At 35.4% G+C, this 16806-nt stretch overlaps 4 protein-coding genes across 4 annotated transcripts; 3 read left to right on the plus strand and 1 right to left on the minus strand.

Moving 5' to 3' along the window:
- Positions 1 to 1460: 1460 nt before the first annotated feature.
- On the plus strand, positions 1461 to 9434 carry Tsp_01614 (conserved hypothetical protein). Its single transcript, XM_003377430.1, has 9 exons — positions 1461 to 1548; positions 1617 to 2499; positions 2581 to 2733; positions 6804 to 7044; positions 7153 to 7293; positions 7349 to 7572; positions 7639 to 7936; positions 7996 to 8187; positions 8256 to 9434. Exons 1-9 carry the CDS (start codon positions 1461 to 1463, stop codon positions 9432 to 9434), a joined length of 3399 nt encoding a protein of 1132 aa, XP_003377478.1.
- Positions 9435 to 9621: 187 nt separating this feature from the next.
- On the minus strand, positions 9622 to 10293 carry Tsp_01613 (proteasome subunit beta type-3). Its single transcript, XM_003377431.1, has 3 exons — positions 10196 to 10293; positions 9943 to 10120; positions 9622 to 9765 (listed from the first exon to the last, which is right to left on the minus strand). The coding sequence occupies exons 1-3, from the start codon at positions 10291 to 10293 to the stop codon at positions 9622 to 9624; spliced, it is 420 nt and encodes a 139-aa protein (XP_003377479.1).
- Positions 10294 to 10518: 225 nt separating this feature from the next.
- On the plus strand, positions 10519 to 16031 carry Tsp_01612 (putative CBS domain pair). The gene is made up of 21 exons (XM_003377432.1): positions 10519 to 10610; positions 10942 to 10955; positions 11366 to 11530; positions 11910 to 12128; positions 12317 to 12334; positions 12533 to 12625; positions 12706 to 12851; positions 13301 to 13462; positions 13516 to 13722; positions 13774 to 13854; positions 13916 to 14098; positions 14155 to 14244; positions 14298 to 14353; positions 14451 to 14507; positions 14576 to 14800; positions 14865 to 14986; positions 15053 to 15263; positions 15335 to 15480; positions 15558 to 15685; positions 15738 to 15832; positions 15941 to 16031. Exons 1-21 carry the CDS (start codon positions 10519 to 10521, stop codon positions 16029 to 16031), a joined length of 2601 nt encoding a protein of 866 aa, XP_003377480.1.
- Positions 16032 to 16647: 616 nt separating this feature from the next.
- On the plus strand, positions 16648 to 16670 carry Tsp_01611 (putative middle T antigen; the record flags this gene model as incomplete). The annotated part of the gene is made up of 1 exon (XM_003377433.1): positions 16648 to 16670. A coding segment is annotated over exon 1 (23 nt), but the record flags the coding sequence as incomplete, so codon positions are not given.
- Positions 16671 to 16806: the final 136 nt, after the last annotated feature.

Below are 16806 nucleotides of genomic sequence, written 5' to 3' on the forward strand. Positions count from 1 at the left end.
AAAGTTGAAAAAGCACGGTAGGACAAGTCCGACAAGGCACACGATTGCCGTTGACCAAGCGGATTTGCTTAAACGTTGTTCCACGTCGAGCCAAGAGCAACAGCAGAAAGCATCGGTCGGCGAAAATGAAGAGAACGTTGTCGCTAGATTGATTGGCAACAAAGAGACTTTAGTTTGATCTCATTCATTCATTCATTCATTCATTTTTTTTCATTTCGGTTCATCTTTATTGAGCGCGTAAAACAAACTTCTTTCAAATGCCGTCTTGCTTCAGGGAGCTGGACTTGCAGCTGAACATTGCTGTTGATTGATTTTATTGTTCTGTACTTTTTCACCCAACTTATTCATATTCGACTTTTTCTTCATTTTGCTGTTCTCTGTTATGTTTGTATTGTTATTATTATTATCATTTCATATTATCAATGCAAAGTTGGCAAAGTTGTTCTTCTTTCAGATTGCACTGCTCAAATAAATTGTATCAGTTGGCACGACGAACAATTAAAAAAAATATATATATAAGGTTAGCTGCCTGATGTTCAGTGTTTTTCGCTCAATGTCGAAATTTTATTTTTGGACGGATATACGAGAAAAAAAGCTAAGAAACAATAATCGTCGTGAATGCGTGAATGGTCAAGCTCGAGAGAATAAACTTTTAATTGAGAGAAATGAAATTGCAGAACAATTAAAGTAGGAAAAACGTTTCCAAAAGCACACATACATTCGTGACAAATGTAATGGTAATTTCAAAAAAGTTTATTTTATGTACAGTATACTTTGAAATAATCAAGAACAATAATTGTTCAAAAAAAGAAATGAATGGAATGTCGAACTTTGTTTAGTAAAATTTGACGACTGCATGCATGTTATCCGATGAGAAAGGAAAATGTGAATTGATGATGCTGTTGATTGATCAACGTTGAGATCAGTTCTGTGCGTTGAATTTGATGTTTCACTTTGGAAAAGGGTATTTTCTTAATTAAAAACATACATATATATATATATATGATTAAAATGTTGCAAAAAAAGAGAACGGTGGAATTTCTTTTTTAAAGTAGTCATTTGAACAAACTGAAACAATCATTGTGCTCAGAATGATTTCATTCAGCGATCGGTTATCGTTTCATGAAGCAATTGCATTTTTTGCACAAAACTGCAAAGAATACTAATAACAATAATAATAATAATAAATTATTATATTATTTAAATTTAGCACATGCCAGTGACGCCATCTAGCGGATGACGATCGATCGCACGCGCCTGATTGGATCCGGTCTTCCTTTGGCCAGGCTGAAAGACGTCGACGACAGTTTGTGCGCGGTGGTTGAGGCGGCGGCAGCATTGTGGCGCCCGTCGGGCGATCGATCGGTCGGTTAGGCAGTTCGTCGTCGTTGTCGTCGTCTTGCTCGAGTTAGACGTTCCTGGGCTGTTTGAAATTTTCTGTAAAACCGAGACACACCAAAATGCCGCTTGTGCTGCGACGTTGCCGCGATTTGCCGGCTTGGATTGTGCTGTTTCCATTTTATTGTACATTTCTGTTCGAAATTGCAAGTAAGCAATGACGATTTGGGGAAAAAAGCAGAAATTTAAATAAACAATTCCACGTTTCATGATTTCAGACACGTTGCAAGTGAGATTTTTGAAAAATGAAAACGCCTTCTCAGTACGCGGTCAGGATTCACTGGATTGGGATGCGGTTGACGCGGACGAACCGACCGCGGTCGACTTTTGGCTGCTCGACGACAGTCTGGAAGAGACGGACGTTGTGGTCGAAGATGGGGCCGGCGCGTTCCTGCGACAGTCCGTTGGTCGTCTGGTGAACAAGACCGACGCCGTGGCTCGCGTTCGACCACTGTCCAGAACGGTCAGCCGCGAACAGCCGAACGTTCGTCTGGTGGTGGAGCGGGTGTCGGGCCGCCGCTGGTCGTCCGGCCGGCCGGCGCCACCGCCCTCCGGACGACGCCACTTCGACCACCAGACCGCGACAAAGGGTTCCTCTTCTTCTTCGCCACTGTGCGTGACGGTGTTCGTCGGCACGGCCGACGAGCAGATATCCGCCTCGTGCGCGCCGTCGACTGCCGACGGCTTGTGCACGGTCGACGTGCTGGTGCCGCTGTCCTGGTGGCCCGAGGCCGACCTGCGCAGCACCGTCACTCCAGACAAACCCAAACGTCCCAGACGGACGCTGCGCGTCGCCCACATCAGTCGTCGGCTGTCCGGCGACGACATCTCCAACTGTCCCACAATGGCGACTGGGCAAACGGCGGCCGTCTGGCCGAGCACGCCCACGCCCACGGCCGGCGACCGCGCGCTGATCCGTCTGGCCGACCAGTTGCAACTGCACCACCGGTCGAGCGAGTACACGATGCTGCCCATTGACCACACGCTCGGACTGCTCGTTCCGAACATCCAATTTCACCCTGGCAGCGTTTTCACCATATCGCTTCACTTTCAACGCAGACCCCAACAACAACAGCGTCCTGTACGCGCCTTTCGACTCAGGTAATCGTACAATAATTTGTTTATTATTATTATTATTATTATTACAATTATATTTTTATGCATATTAATCGACTGGTACAGATGCAGTCCAAGCTCGAATTTGCGAATTCTACTCGCCCAACCAATTCCTGACGGCGCGTGGGCGATCAAATCTACCCTCATTTCGACGGTTGATTCCAATCAGCCAATACTTATTGACGCCACATTCAAGCAAACTTTCTTCAACGACACCAGGTGAGAAAAACAATGCAAATTTTAATTATCACTTTGTTTTTTTTTCATTATCTCACAGTCAGACATCATCATCATCCTCATTATCACGATCTCATTTGAACACAATTTTACCATTATTCAATTGCACACACAGAAATTTTCAATAAAATAGCCAATAAGAAGAAAACAACATTCTTTTACACTTCAATTCGTTCACTTTTTGTGCAATATTTGGTGTAATTTTTCCATTCAATTTTTATCAAATCAAATTAAAAATAAAACAATCGATCCACTTCAATCATTTAAAGCTGATGATTATTGTTTCAAATTGCAAATTTGTAATCATCATCACTGTTGTATTATTATGTAAAGTTTGTTTACGAGAATTAATTCAATTTCAACAACTGAAACATCAGAATAGATTGAATAAATAAAAATGGATAAACATTTTCTTCTATTATTGAAGTTTTTTCTTCACACTCATAATAATAATAATAATAATAATAATAATAATAATAATAATAATAATAATAATAATAATAATAATAATAATAATAATAATAATAATAATTGCAATTAATGATTTATTATTGCTTGATTTGAAAGTTTTGATTTGTTTTTGGTTTTTCTTGAAATTCCCTGTGGATGATGAGTTGGTCACGGTTAAGATTTTTTGACTTTGACGTTATTGCTTTTGGAAAATGGCAGCTAGCTGGCTTGCAGTTGTCATTGAATATTTTGCAAAAATAGAAAAGCGATTAGCAGATGAAAAACAACAATACATAAAATTATAATCAAGCAATAAGACAATAGCTGTTTTTTTTCTTTTGCCTGATCACTATTTTTTGCACTAATTATTATTTTGCCAAGTTTGCCCAATTGAGAAGGAAAAATGAAATAATAATAATAATATTATTATTATTATTATTTGTTGTTGTTGTTCTTGTTGTGGTTTTGTTTTTCTTGAAATTGATTTTAATCAATTTCATTTTTCAACAAAATTCCACTGGTCGATGAGAAAATCATTTCTCTCACGTTCTTGCTAATTGATAATCAACAGCAGAAATTAATAATCCTATGCTTGCAATTATCAAAAGATTGAGTTGAAATTGTTGGAAACTTTTTTCTATAGGAAAATATTCAATTTGTTCCTCAAAGTTGATTTTTTTCTCTTCTTTCTCGAAATTTTACATTAAAATAGTTTAAACTTTTGATGGGTACATGCATATTAATTATCTTTTTTTTCATAATTCAATATTATCAATTGCACAACAAACAATCGATTTCTCAAGTGAGACTAATTTTTGAGCACTTTCAGCCGCAGTAGGTGGAGGGGAATTATGTTGAAAACAAGTGCAATTCTGAAAAGTCAAAGGAAAGCGTCAACAGTGATTGTTGTTCAGTTTTTATCAGAAAACAACTAATGTTAACATATGTATATATATTTATTTATTTATTTGTTCAATGTTTTCTTTTCATTACAACAACAAAATTATTCAAATATGCATGCAAACAAAGTGGAAATTTACATAATTTATCTATTTTTTTAATATAGAATAATTGAACAATGAAAATATTTTAAACAATTTCACCAGTTGTTAACTTTATACTTGATATTTTAAAAATTTGATTTGAAATCATCGTTATTATTATTCATTTATGACAATTTTCAATGCTTCATCTTTTACGCTTGTCGACCTGGTTTTCAGTTTTTCGAAACTCGTTTTCAAGCATCACTTGAAAATTTCGCCAAGCCGTTTCCAGCAATTTTGTGTTCAATTTAATTCAAAGTGGAATTGTGTATAATAATAATAATTTGTGAATAATTTTTACCCCAACTTTTCATTCTCGTCCATATATATATATATAATTATGTGGTTTCTGTTCACAATTTTTGGAAAAAGTAATAATTTCCAATCCCATTCATAAAATTCCAATTCAATACAAATTTTGCAACTTTTGCTTTCGGTTAATATGATGATTTTTCTGTCTTTTCTATTTTGATCGACTTGTGCCAAGCGGACAGAAACTGCCGGCTAGTTGGTTTTGCTTGCCCCTTTGTCATTGATCAAAATTGATCATACATACAAACATGCATGCATACATACATGCATACATACATGCACACACGCGCCCGTCCTTTTCGGATGTGCACATTTGAATGACTTTTGCGACTGGGTCGAATTGTTGGTATTGCTGCATGTTGCACATACGTAACTTGCAGCATGCTGTATCTAATAAATGGATTTCGCTTTTCCCCCTCTATTCCCTCTCTTTCAATATGCCGTAAACGGCTAATTAGGTTCAGATTCGACTCTCCAGTTTGGCAACTTGGATGGATGTCAAATCTGATCACAGCTCATCGATCTATTTACTACTGTTTCTTATTCTCATTATATTATACATGTGTGCATGTATATTTTCACTTCTTTTTTATTTTGTATTCTTTTTATATTTTAATTTATTCTATTTTTGAACTTTTATTTATTTAAATTATCAGAGCGCGGTTGGACGATCATACACACGCACGACTGGCGCATCATCATTATAAATTTAAGCATGAAAATTTCCAATTTCATCTGATCTATTTTGCTTCACTGCTTTTCATCAATTAAAGCCCCAAACCTACGTTTTTGGCACTGTTAATTTTGCATTATTTATTAATTTTTTTAAACTACTAATTCACTTTCTTCTCATCTTTTCTATGCTTTTCTTAATTGAAATTATTTATTCCAAATTTTAAAATTTTACGCACTATACACAACTTTTAAATTTGTACAAATTTTAATGATTATGAATTGATTAATTAATTAATCTATTTATTCAACATTATGAAATGAGAATATGTGGAACTTTACGTGTACAACTTTTTGTGTGTATTTGGTAATTTTGAAAATTTCAAAATGTCATATAACAGGGGAAAGAAATTGATTTTTTCTTATTTTTCAATAAAATGAGTGTATAGTAAAAATTGGTGAAACAGGTGCTTTATTTTTGGTTTCATTAAAAATATTTTTTGTCAAGAGATGTTGCACGTATCCGTTCGTATTTTGCTTTTGTTCAATTGCATCTGAGCAAATGAAATATTTTATATAATAATTAATCAGTGACTCAATTTTAAAAGTATATATATATATATTTCTTTTGTAAAACTTTTTGATTAGTTCTTTGAACGTTGCTTTATCAATATAATGAATATGTATAGTAAATGTAAATGAGTTGGTTTTTATAATTTGAATTATATTACAACTACCAACGACAACAACGAGATCTTTTATGCTTCTTCATTTTATAATCTTGTGAATAGGAAAAAAATGATTGAGTGAGATTTTTTCTGATACTTAAAAAAACGATAAGCAAGCTGAAGCTTTAGTATCAAATTATACGGAACAACGGTTGGGTGGAAGTTCGATTTGTGTAGTGCAGCAGCAGCTGCATTGGAAAGATAATAACGGCAACTTTTGCTAGTGGAAGAAGCAAGTTTTCGACTTGGTCAATTTTCTCTGAATGCAATCAGCAAATTTTGATTGTTTCAGCTATTTTCAGCACCTCTAATGGAGACGAACTTGGTTTTGCCAATTTCGATGATTAAGCAAGCAAGCAAGCAAACAAGCAAAATATTGAAATTTCACTGACAATAGAAAAGCTGAACCAATATTTTCACATTTTTTATCCCTTGGGAAGTTTGCCATTTTTTCTCTGCTGCTATTATTATTTGCCTGCCATCTTGTTTTTGTCCACATTTGCAAATGCGAACAGCACATTCTGAATGATATCAATTTTTTATTGAATTTTATCAAAAATAAATAAAAATACTAATAATCAAATACTTTTTTTCAAAAATCCAATTTTGCATCGATATTTCAAAAAATTATCAAACTTGCATAAATCATGCACTGATGGATGAGTAAGTTTTACAGATAATAATTTCTTTTTCAAATAACATTATTTATTTTTCCAACTATACATTATCGTATTGTTGTTGATAATGAGGTTTCAGTAAAAAATAATACATCGATGCTGGATGCACTTGAATTAATTATATTTTAAAATAAGCACATTAGTTATTTATTTTCTTTCTTGTTTTTCAGTGCTGCTAGTAATGAAGTTCTGATTTTCGTCATATCCGTTTTATCAGAGCAAAGAAGTTCCAATGGTCTTGCTGAACTCCTTTGGACTGTTGAATATTTCTATGATGATGATGGTGATGTTCGTGAATTGTCAGATATTGGAATATTATCGGAAAAAACTAGCGAAGAGGAACTAGCAAGACAGCGAAATCTGAATACCAGATTCACAATTCAGAAAGACACTCTGATGGGACTTTTCACAGTTGGAAAAGTAATATAATATATTATAATTAATGCTTTCGGGAGTGGAGTTATTTGTTTTTAATTTTTGAAAATATTTTTCCAAACTGATTGATTTGCTTCTTCTCAGACTGCGTTGGTGAACACTGCCGTTTTGACAGGCAAGCAGATTGCCATACCGATGAAAGTATTTGGCGTCAGTTATGCGGGCGTGATACGTGAAGTTACTTTGTCAGCAAATTGTATTTCAAAAGAAACTTCAGTTTTGAAGGTTTATAGAATATTTAAATTAAATTTTTTTCTTTTACCTTACTGTTAAATTTTAGGTCACACCAAGTTGCACAGCGGTATATGTAGATGGATCAGAAGTCCGAGGTTCAGCCAATGCCATAATACAGGTAGAATTTTCGGAAATCAAAAGCACAGTTCGATACACTGTTTGGTTTCCTGAACTTCCGGTGAACATTTATTTGAAAGATCCAGTATTGCATGCAATTAAAAATTGGCATGTTCCAGTGATGGTGGATTCAACTCTGTTGAACAGCAACAAGTGACAATTGAAAATTTTCATTATTATTATTATTAAAATTAATTGAATAACAAATTTCCTTTTCAGACAATCAATTTCCAATTTCACTTCACATTTGATGAATAAACGATTGTTCGATAAACCGAACTGTCGAAAACGATACCAAGAAACAGAAGTGAAAATTTTTGCCCGTTTTCGTGTTGACGACATGCTCAGCGGTTGGCATTCCTATTTGGGCAGGCGTGGTCGGCAGTTGTTGTTCGATTTGACATTTTTGACAAAAAATTATTTAAAAGTCACCGACAGTGAAATAGCGTCCATACGTTTCACTGCCAACGGAGCCGTATACTTGCAAGGTTTGCAAAGTGGTCGGACGGAAATTCAAGTAAAAATTTTCACTTATGAATTTACATACATATATGCAATGCACAATGTTGTTTTCAGGTATTGTTACCGTTTCTACGTTCGCCGTATGGAGTGAGTGAAGTTACTGTTGTCAATGAATTGGTCAACATCCGCAGTGTGCAACTTCAGTCTGTCTGTTTCCTCAACGTCACCGCCGCCAACACTGACGGATCAGACGACATCCATCGGCTTTACGTTTCCAGAATTAAAACATTTTCCAAACGCCTCCAAGTATGAATCATAACAACAACAACATAATATCTTTTTTATCATTTGCCTGTATGTTTGTTTCTTTTAAGGAATGTTTCTTGGATATAACGTTGGAATATTCGGATAGTACGAAAAGCAGCGTACAAAATTTGCCCGAAGCGGACTACGAGGCGATTGTTCAATCGGATGAACGCAGTTTGTTGATTTTGGAATCCGATTTGGGTTTTCCAGCTCTGTTTCGTTATTTAAATTTGGACGAAGAGAAAGCCGGGCACATTCGAGCCAGTCTCTACGGAGCTGCCACTTGCGGAAGACCATTGCTCGGTACTGGCATGGTATTGGTCAGTCCACAGTACAGTTCCACCAAGCCGCATTTCTTTGCCAACAGTGGACGTGTTCGCTTTTATGATTCTTATCAAAATCACGATTCGGACAGTAGTAGCACAAGGTACTTTTCCAAAAAGGACAAACATGCCAAAGTAGACGGACCGTCTTCGCCTGTGCAAACGCAGCGCAAGCTGATCACCACGGCCGACGCTGGAAGTGATTCAATGAAAACACCAGAAATTGTGATGTACTGTTTGATTGGGGTCTGTGGAATAGCCGGTGCGGTGCTGTCGCTCAACTATTTGGTCAGATCACCGACGCCCAAGTTGGTGCTCAATTCCGCAATAGCCCAAGCTGCCTGCTTCCTGAGACGACCGCAGGTATTGCCAGCTGGCCAGGAATTTATATGGGTTCAGGCAGAGCACGCCGAACACCGGCGACATAGTAGTCATCTGCAAGAAGAATCCGTACCATCTTCTACAACAGCAAGTACTACGAATAACAGCAGCAACAACACTAGCAGAAATAGCATCGGCAGTAGTATTCAACATTTAAAACGACACACCGATGAAGACGAAGAAGTGGAAGTTGAAGAAGATTATGATGATGAGCCGCACACGTTGAACGGTCGACACTACCACCACCAGCCACAAGTAGCCAATTCGTATCTCGGATCCGAGATCAGCGTGCACATATCCGATCGACCGGCAATTGAAGTGCACGAAGATGGTCGTCGAGCTTCAAGCTGGAACATATCACGATCCCGTAGTCGTTCCCAGCACGGACTGGTTGACAGCTCCTCTGAGAGGAACATTTCCCAGTATAGTTTCACCAAACCAAAAGCCGCGATCGGAGACTTACATTGGAACAGTCAGTCACTGGGTATGAGCGAGCTTCAACTTCGGGACTATATAAACAGTTTGCGAGAAACAGTCACGTGAAGCACAAAGTATAATTTTTCCTTACTTATATATTGTGTGAATATGCTAACATTCCTCTTTACATGTTCTTGATAACAGCTTCCTCAAAAACGTTGTACAATTTTGTTTGTTTATTGAATTTATAAATTACAAATAAAAATAAAATTGAAATCTAATATCTCATTTATTGAAAAACACAAAAGTAGCCCTAATCCAAACGTGCTTTGATTGATTTCACATCAATTTCATCATTTGAAATTGTGTAAACTACCGCACCCCAACCGCTAGCTGCGTCTCGCTCAATACAAGCCAATAACGCCTGCGCTGTTGCTTCGAATGCCGCATCCCGATCCTATGAACAACAATAAAACATTACCACGAGAAAAAAATGAAACAATCGAATAAATGTTGTTAATAAAGCATCAAATATTCCATAATCCGTGTATACATCAATCTACCACATGTGCTACGAATGCAAAGCTGTTGCTTTTCTTCACTTTACTTTTGAAAACATCATTGAGAAGCTTACCATGTTTTTCTCCCAAACACTCTCACACATGCCGTACATTTGCAAATCACCAGTGCCAGAAAGGACAAAATCATTCGGCTTGCAAATACAACCGATCAAATCCATGTTGGCAACGTACGGTTCAGATGTTTTCCAATCAATACCAGCTACCACTGGTTCACAAAAGTAAGGAGAAAATCTGCAAAATTCACCCACTGTAACGTAACCATTATCAAACCATCACTAATGTATTAACATATATACCCATCACTACCTGTTCTCATAAAGCAGATTGCTCAGCATTTGAGAAAACACTTCCGGAGTAACATCGCGATTTTCTCGCAAATTATATATACTGGTACGGTATAACATTTTTTCAACTCTAAAAAATAAATAACTTTTTTGCTCAATAAAATAATTAAAAAAAATAATTTCATTCTTCAATTAAGCATTGATCATACTCATTTGTGTAAATCATATAACGATGAAAAATGAAAACAATAACAATAAACTTGCATAGTCTGTGCATCAGTTGCTAAACCGGGAATTCCAACAAACAATCGACGAGTTATTTGGAAAATCTTCTCCTTATCATTCATGATTGTCAAGAATCGACTGCCCAGTCGTAAATCGCATCCAATAGTGACACAATCACCACCGCGCATTGCGAGCACAATGCCACCATTGTGGTCCATGATACTCATCTGAAGATTTGACAAATGCAAAATTCAAATTTCCAATATTATTTCACAAACACTTAATTTATAAAAATATACTTGCTACATAAAATATCTACATCAAACTTAAGGTAAACTCAACATCAACTATGAAAATAATCAAACATATTATAATACAAAATAAGAAAATTATTTGATAAATATGAAATTTAATAATAAATTAAATTTAAATTATTGACGTAAAACATACTTTGGCAAAGTTTTTCTTACAACGGTGAAAGAAAAATGTAAAAGAAATAAACTTCTTATTAACTCACTCTGTAACAAGTTTAAATATTTGCAGGTATAATTGCAACAGTAATAATATAAAACTTTAAATTATAATCTCAAACGGTAGGAAACCTTCATAATTTAAACTGTTTCTCTCAATCTCTTTTGTTTCTTTTTCGAAAGCAATAAAGTATGGCAGTATTGAAAGTTCGGTAAATTTCAAATGCATTTTTTCAGATAAAAACATTTTAACGTAATAACGTATAATAATGTACAATAGGTATACTTTGAATTTTGAGCTGTTTTCATAATATTAATTACAAATATTTATAAAAAATGCTTTTCCAAAAAATTATGCCTACTTTTCTTTTATCATAAACGAGCTGTAAGCATTTCCGTTCAGATGAATGTGCTTGGTTGGTTTATAAAATTTACACCTTGATGGGCAAATTGCCGGAGTTATGGATCTTTAAGTTTTCTTGGTCTTCTGATGTCAGAAACTGACCTGTTGCTATACAAAGGTGTGAAAAAATATTCAACTCCATCCAGTCGAATTATGACTACTGAAATTCAAGAGAACGGTTCGTTTGGGTCATCAGCTACACGTGCGATTGGATTGAAAAATATGAAAGAAGACGACGCTGATACGAGCGTATCTTATGGTAAATGATTTAATAAAAAACACGCTGCCATTTTTTATAGGCGGTTCATGGTAAAATGTAAATAAAATATTTTAGAACAACAAATATGCTGAATATTTTAAAATTTAGAATAGTTCAAAAATTACTTATCGAGTTCATCATTCATTTCAGTAATAACGGCAATGTAGATGTAATAATACAGAAAACTGTTTTCCGTTTTTGTTTGCAAAAAGGAAAGAATTTCTAGTATACGTTGCTTCTTGCACGTTGCAAAGCTGCTTTTCAAGTTAAATGCTTTATTTACATATATATATATTGATAAAAGAACATCATACATGAGTTCTTTTCAAACTGTCATTAGTTAAACATTTTACACTGCAGTATTTTGCTTGAATTTAAGATGTGCCTGCCAACCTGGATTGTGAAGAACCTTTACCAATTGTCCTCAGCCAGTACGAAGATTTTCATACCATTGATTGGCAAAGAGATTTGGCTCGAGACCGTCTTCGACACAAATTTATTAAGAAAAAAAATCGAGAATCGATAACCAGTTGTATAACAGGATTAGTGGATGCCGGATCAGGCTGGATATGTGTGCTTTTTGTCGGCCTGACGGCTGGTAAGTCAGTCTGGCATATTACAGTTTTTTCCTTCTCTACTTTTGCACTTATAGAATATTATCCATTCAAAACAGAATTCAATGTTGTACATATTATTTCATTTGCAAATGCTTTTGGCAGATATATCTAAATGGTAAAATGAATATGCAATATTACTAAAATATGAAATTTAATTAATTAATTATAGTTAACATTGTTCGATTTAGTATATGAAAGTGCATAGGTGAATAAGAGTTGTTTTTGGTGTAAACCAGTGAGCTTAGTGAATGTAATTGCATGCGACAGTTACAGTATCAGTGAAAAGTAAGAATTATTTGTCATGGTTGATAATGAACCTGCCAGAAATAAAGTCAGCTTTTACATATTACAGTACTTAATGCAGTTTATATACATTACGTTTTAGTAGGTGGTAATGGTGTTAAGCATGAAGCTTATGCTGTACTATTATTTAATGACAGTACATTTTTGTTCGTTTTGAAATGTTTGCATTTCCATGGTTTGTATTATGAACATATTTGAAGAAAATGAAGAAAGGTTTGTTATTTTTTAGCCATACTGATGTAAATTTGTATTAAGGAGTTGTGGCCGGTTTGGTTGACATTAGCACGAGATGGATGTCTGATCTAAAAGAAGGTGTTTGCCCCGATGCATTTTGGTTTGACAGGGAACACTGCTGTTGGTCAGCTAATGATACACTATTCTACGGGGATAAATGTAATGCGGTATGTTAATCTTTGTATTATATTTGTTGTTGATCTGTGAATGAAAGTTTTAAAAGATTAGAATAGTTTCAATAATAAGTAATTGGTGAGATGAATTTTTTCATTGTTTAATGTTAACAGTGAAGTAAAATGAAATAATTATTGTAATTTTTCTTTGTCTATTTTATGGCAGTTTTGTTTTCATGCATTTGTTAGAAACAAATAATGCTCCATTGCGATCATCATTTGTATTTCATATATTTATTTAGTTTGTGTATTTGGTATTTTCAATTTATATAACAATCAGTTTTATAGAATAATTATTGCTTTACATTCGGTGTTGTTTTCAACAGCGTAAAATATGAATTTTGAATTTTTTGTTTTGTAATGGAAATTTTACTTTGTAAAATTTTGGTCATAAAATGAATAAACAAAGATGTAGCGTTTGAAAACAATTTGTGAATTAATAGTGGCATACATGGCCTGAGCTGTTTGGTCACTATTCAGAAGATGGGTTGGCGTATTTTGTGGAATATGTGTTTTACACATGTTGGGCATTGGGATTGGCCGGTTTGGCAGCGATTTTTGTGCGTGTTTTTGCCCCTTATGCATGTGGTTCTGGTATTCCAGAGGTAATAAGTGCTTTTAACTTGATGGTGGAAGGATTTCATATCATTCATTGCAGATAAAATGCATGCTCAGTGGTTTTGTCATTCACGGATATTTGGGCAAGTGGACTTTGATAATAAAAACTATCGGGTTAGTGTTAGCTGCTGCATCTGGTCTTTCACTTGGCAAAGAGGGTCCTATGGTTCATCTGACTTGCTGTATTGGAAATATACTATCATATTTATTTCCGAAATATGGAAAGAATGAAGCGAAGAAACGAGAGGTAAAGGTATTGTTCATTTTAATGCAGTTTTAATTTTATTAAACAATTTAGATATTGTCTGCATCCGCTGCTGCTGGCGTATCTGTTGCTTTTGGCGCACCAATTGGTGGAGTACTGTTCAGTTTGGAAGAAGTATGTTTGTTGGTGTTATATGGTGAAGCTGTTTAAGGTTGGATAAATGTTGTAATTGTAGGCAAGTTATTATTTCCCATTGAAAACGCTGTGGCGTTCTTTTTTTTGCGCCCTGATTGCAGGTCTAATCTTGAAGTTTATCAATCCTTTTGGCACTGATCAAACTTCACTATTTGCTGTCGACTATCCAATGAGATGGTCTTACATTGAACTAATCCCATTCATATCTCTTGGAATATTTGGAGTATACATTGAAATGTGCTTGAGTTTTTGAGATTTTGTGAAATTTTAATTTTTCAGGGTGTCATTGGTACAATATTTATTAAATGTAACATTTGCTGGTGTCGGTTTAGAAAATCATCCACTTTGGGTGATTATCCAATAGCAGAGGTGAGTTGAAAATTTGATTGAAATTAAATTTTCAAAATAGTCTGCATTGATAGGTGCTCAGTATAACGTTTATCACAGCTTTGTTGAGTTTTCCGAATGAATACACGAGGTAAGTTGATAAATTTTGATGTTGGATACATATTTGAGAAATGATAACTTTGTTTTTTCATCCACTTATTAATTTTCAATTCTATTGCATGCTACAGGAAAAGCTCAAGTTCACTGATTAGTCATCTTTTCAACCGTTGTGGGCCAGAAGAGATGTCAGCACTTTGGTAATTGATTATTGATTGATTGCAAATGAGTTTTTTTTCATTTTTTCATCTTTTAGCAAATACAGAGAAGTAATCGGCGTCACGAACTCGACATCCGATATCTCTTTTGGTTCATTGATGAATGGAACAATATGGAAGTTGGTTTTGTCGCTTATATTTAAAATTGTCATCACCATTTTCACATTTGGTATGAAAGTGCCATCAGGGTTGTTTGTGCCAAGCTTAGCCATTGGGGCAATAGGGGGTCGTTTGGTTGGCATTACTATGGAATGGTTGGCACTGTATGTAATTTACTTTTGTATGTTTTATATTAGTTGTTGTTTTGTGGATATATGATTATTTTAGAGATTACAGAGATGCGTGGTGGTGGGGAATTTATTGTGAACCTGGCAAAGTTTGCGTGCAGCCGGGGCTTTACGCGATGGTTGGTGCTGCAGCAGTGCTTGGCGGAGTGACTCGTATGACTGGTAACGGATGATGAATAAATTGAAATTTGTCGTTAAAGTGATATAGATAATTTGTATTTCATTAAGTGTCGTTGGTGGTGATCATGTTCGAATTGACTGGCAGTTTGGAGTTCATTGTGCCGACTATGGCAGCGGTGATGTTCGCTAAATGGATCGGCGATGCTTTTGACCGTCGTGGCATCTACGACGCGCACATCGCCCTCAACGGGTATCCATTTTTGGACAACAAAGAAGAGTTTACGTTGAATTCAGTGGCAGCAGATGTGATGCGGCCCAGGTAATATTTTCTTTAATAATTATTTTGTAATTTATTTTGAAAGTGGATAATGAAAATATTATAATTTGAAGACCTGGCGATTTGCCGCTACGCGTGATAAGCCAAGAAGGCATGACCGTCGGCGATATTGAAGAATTGCTTCGACTAACTGATCATAATGGATTTCCAATTGTAGTTTCTGAAAATTCACCAAATTTGATCGGTTACGTCACAAGACGTGATTTGTCTTTAGCAATTTGTAAGGGACTATTTGCTGACTTATTAAATATTGTTTATGAAATTTTTATGTTGCAGCTACGGCGAGAAAAAATCAAGAAGGTATTGTCACTGATTCGTTGGTTTACTTCAGTTCAAATGCTCCTGTGGACCCTGAAGGACCTGGTCGGCCGGTGCCTTTGAGATTGCGGAAACTACTCGATTTAGTAAGTGATTTTTGTATTTAAATGCATAATAAATTATTTTTATAAAACACAGGCACCAATTTCTATAACTGATCAAACGCCAATGGAAACTGTCATAGATATATTCCGGAAGTTGGGTCTCAGACAGTTGCTTGTTACTCACATGGGGTACGTGTTTCTGTAATTTGCATTGTTGAAAAATTGTTTTACTTTTGTAATTGCGTAATTGTTTGTTTATTGCTTTTAATAGTTTTCGTGGTAATTTTCATTTTTTAGCAAGCTTTTGGGTATTGTGACAAAAAAAGACGTTTTGGTGCACATAAAGGAATTGGAGAATGAAGATACTTCGACAATGTTGTTCATCTGAATGAAGCTCGCCAAATATGCGTCGATATTTGTAATGGTTTCTGTCTATTTTAAGTTGGTGTTATGTTGCCCATTGTGACATCTGCTGATTACTTGATGATAGATAGTTTCGATTTGATAGTGTTGCTAGTGAATATGAACTGCTTTTCATTATTTTTTGCAGTTTTTAATATGATAGTGGATTTTTTGAGCTTATCGGTTTGATTAATTTCAACTATTTGTGCATTAAAATTTTCTCTTCCTACTGTAGATCGTTCATGTAGACGCCATAGATTACAGTTACCTGACATGTGCCGCGCTCGATCTCAAACAGTATTCCACAAAACGCTTTTGATAGAACAAACAGACTTTATTCTGTGCTTTAACGACGATCTAACAATCGTTGAACAAAGGACACAGTCGCATACAAGAACGACACAACGCAGCCAAGACATGCCAAACAACATCGTATTATCTCATTTTTCACGCCCGCTTTTATTCTGCATTTGCGAGATATTTTGCTTCTTTGTGTCAACAACGTTCCTTTTTAGCTCACGTTAGCCGTTAATTGTGGTAACACGTGACTTTTCAATTTGTAACAGGTCGAAAGAGATTTATTGTTATTAAAAATACTTTATATGGGATGCTTGCAAGAAAACGAGTATTTGAAAAACCAAAACTATTTTTAAACAATTTTAATATCTATTTTATGAAAAACAGGTTGCAAGGCAATAATTTCAATGACACGAACATTCGCATATTGGAATAGAAATGCCAAAACATTTTCTTCGTTGTTA

Source organism: Trichinella spiralis (genome assembly GCF_000181795.1).
Source record: "Trichinella spiralis strain ISS 195 chromosome Unknown Scfld4, whole genome shotgun sequence".
Taxonomy (NCBI): Eukaryota; Metazoa; Nematoda; class Enoplea; order Trichinellida; family Trichinellidae; genus Trichinella; species Trichinella spiralis.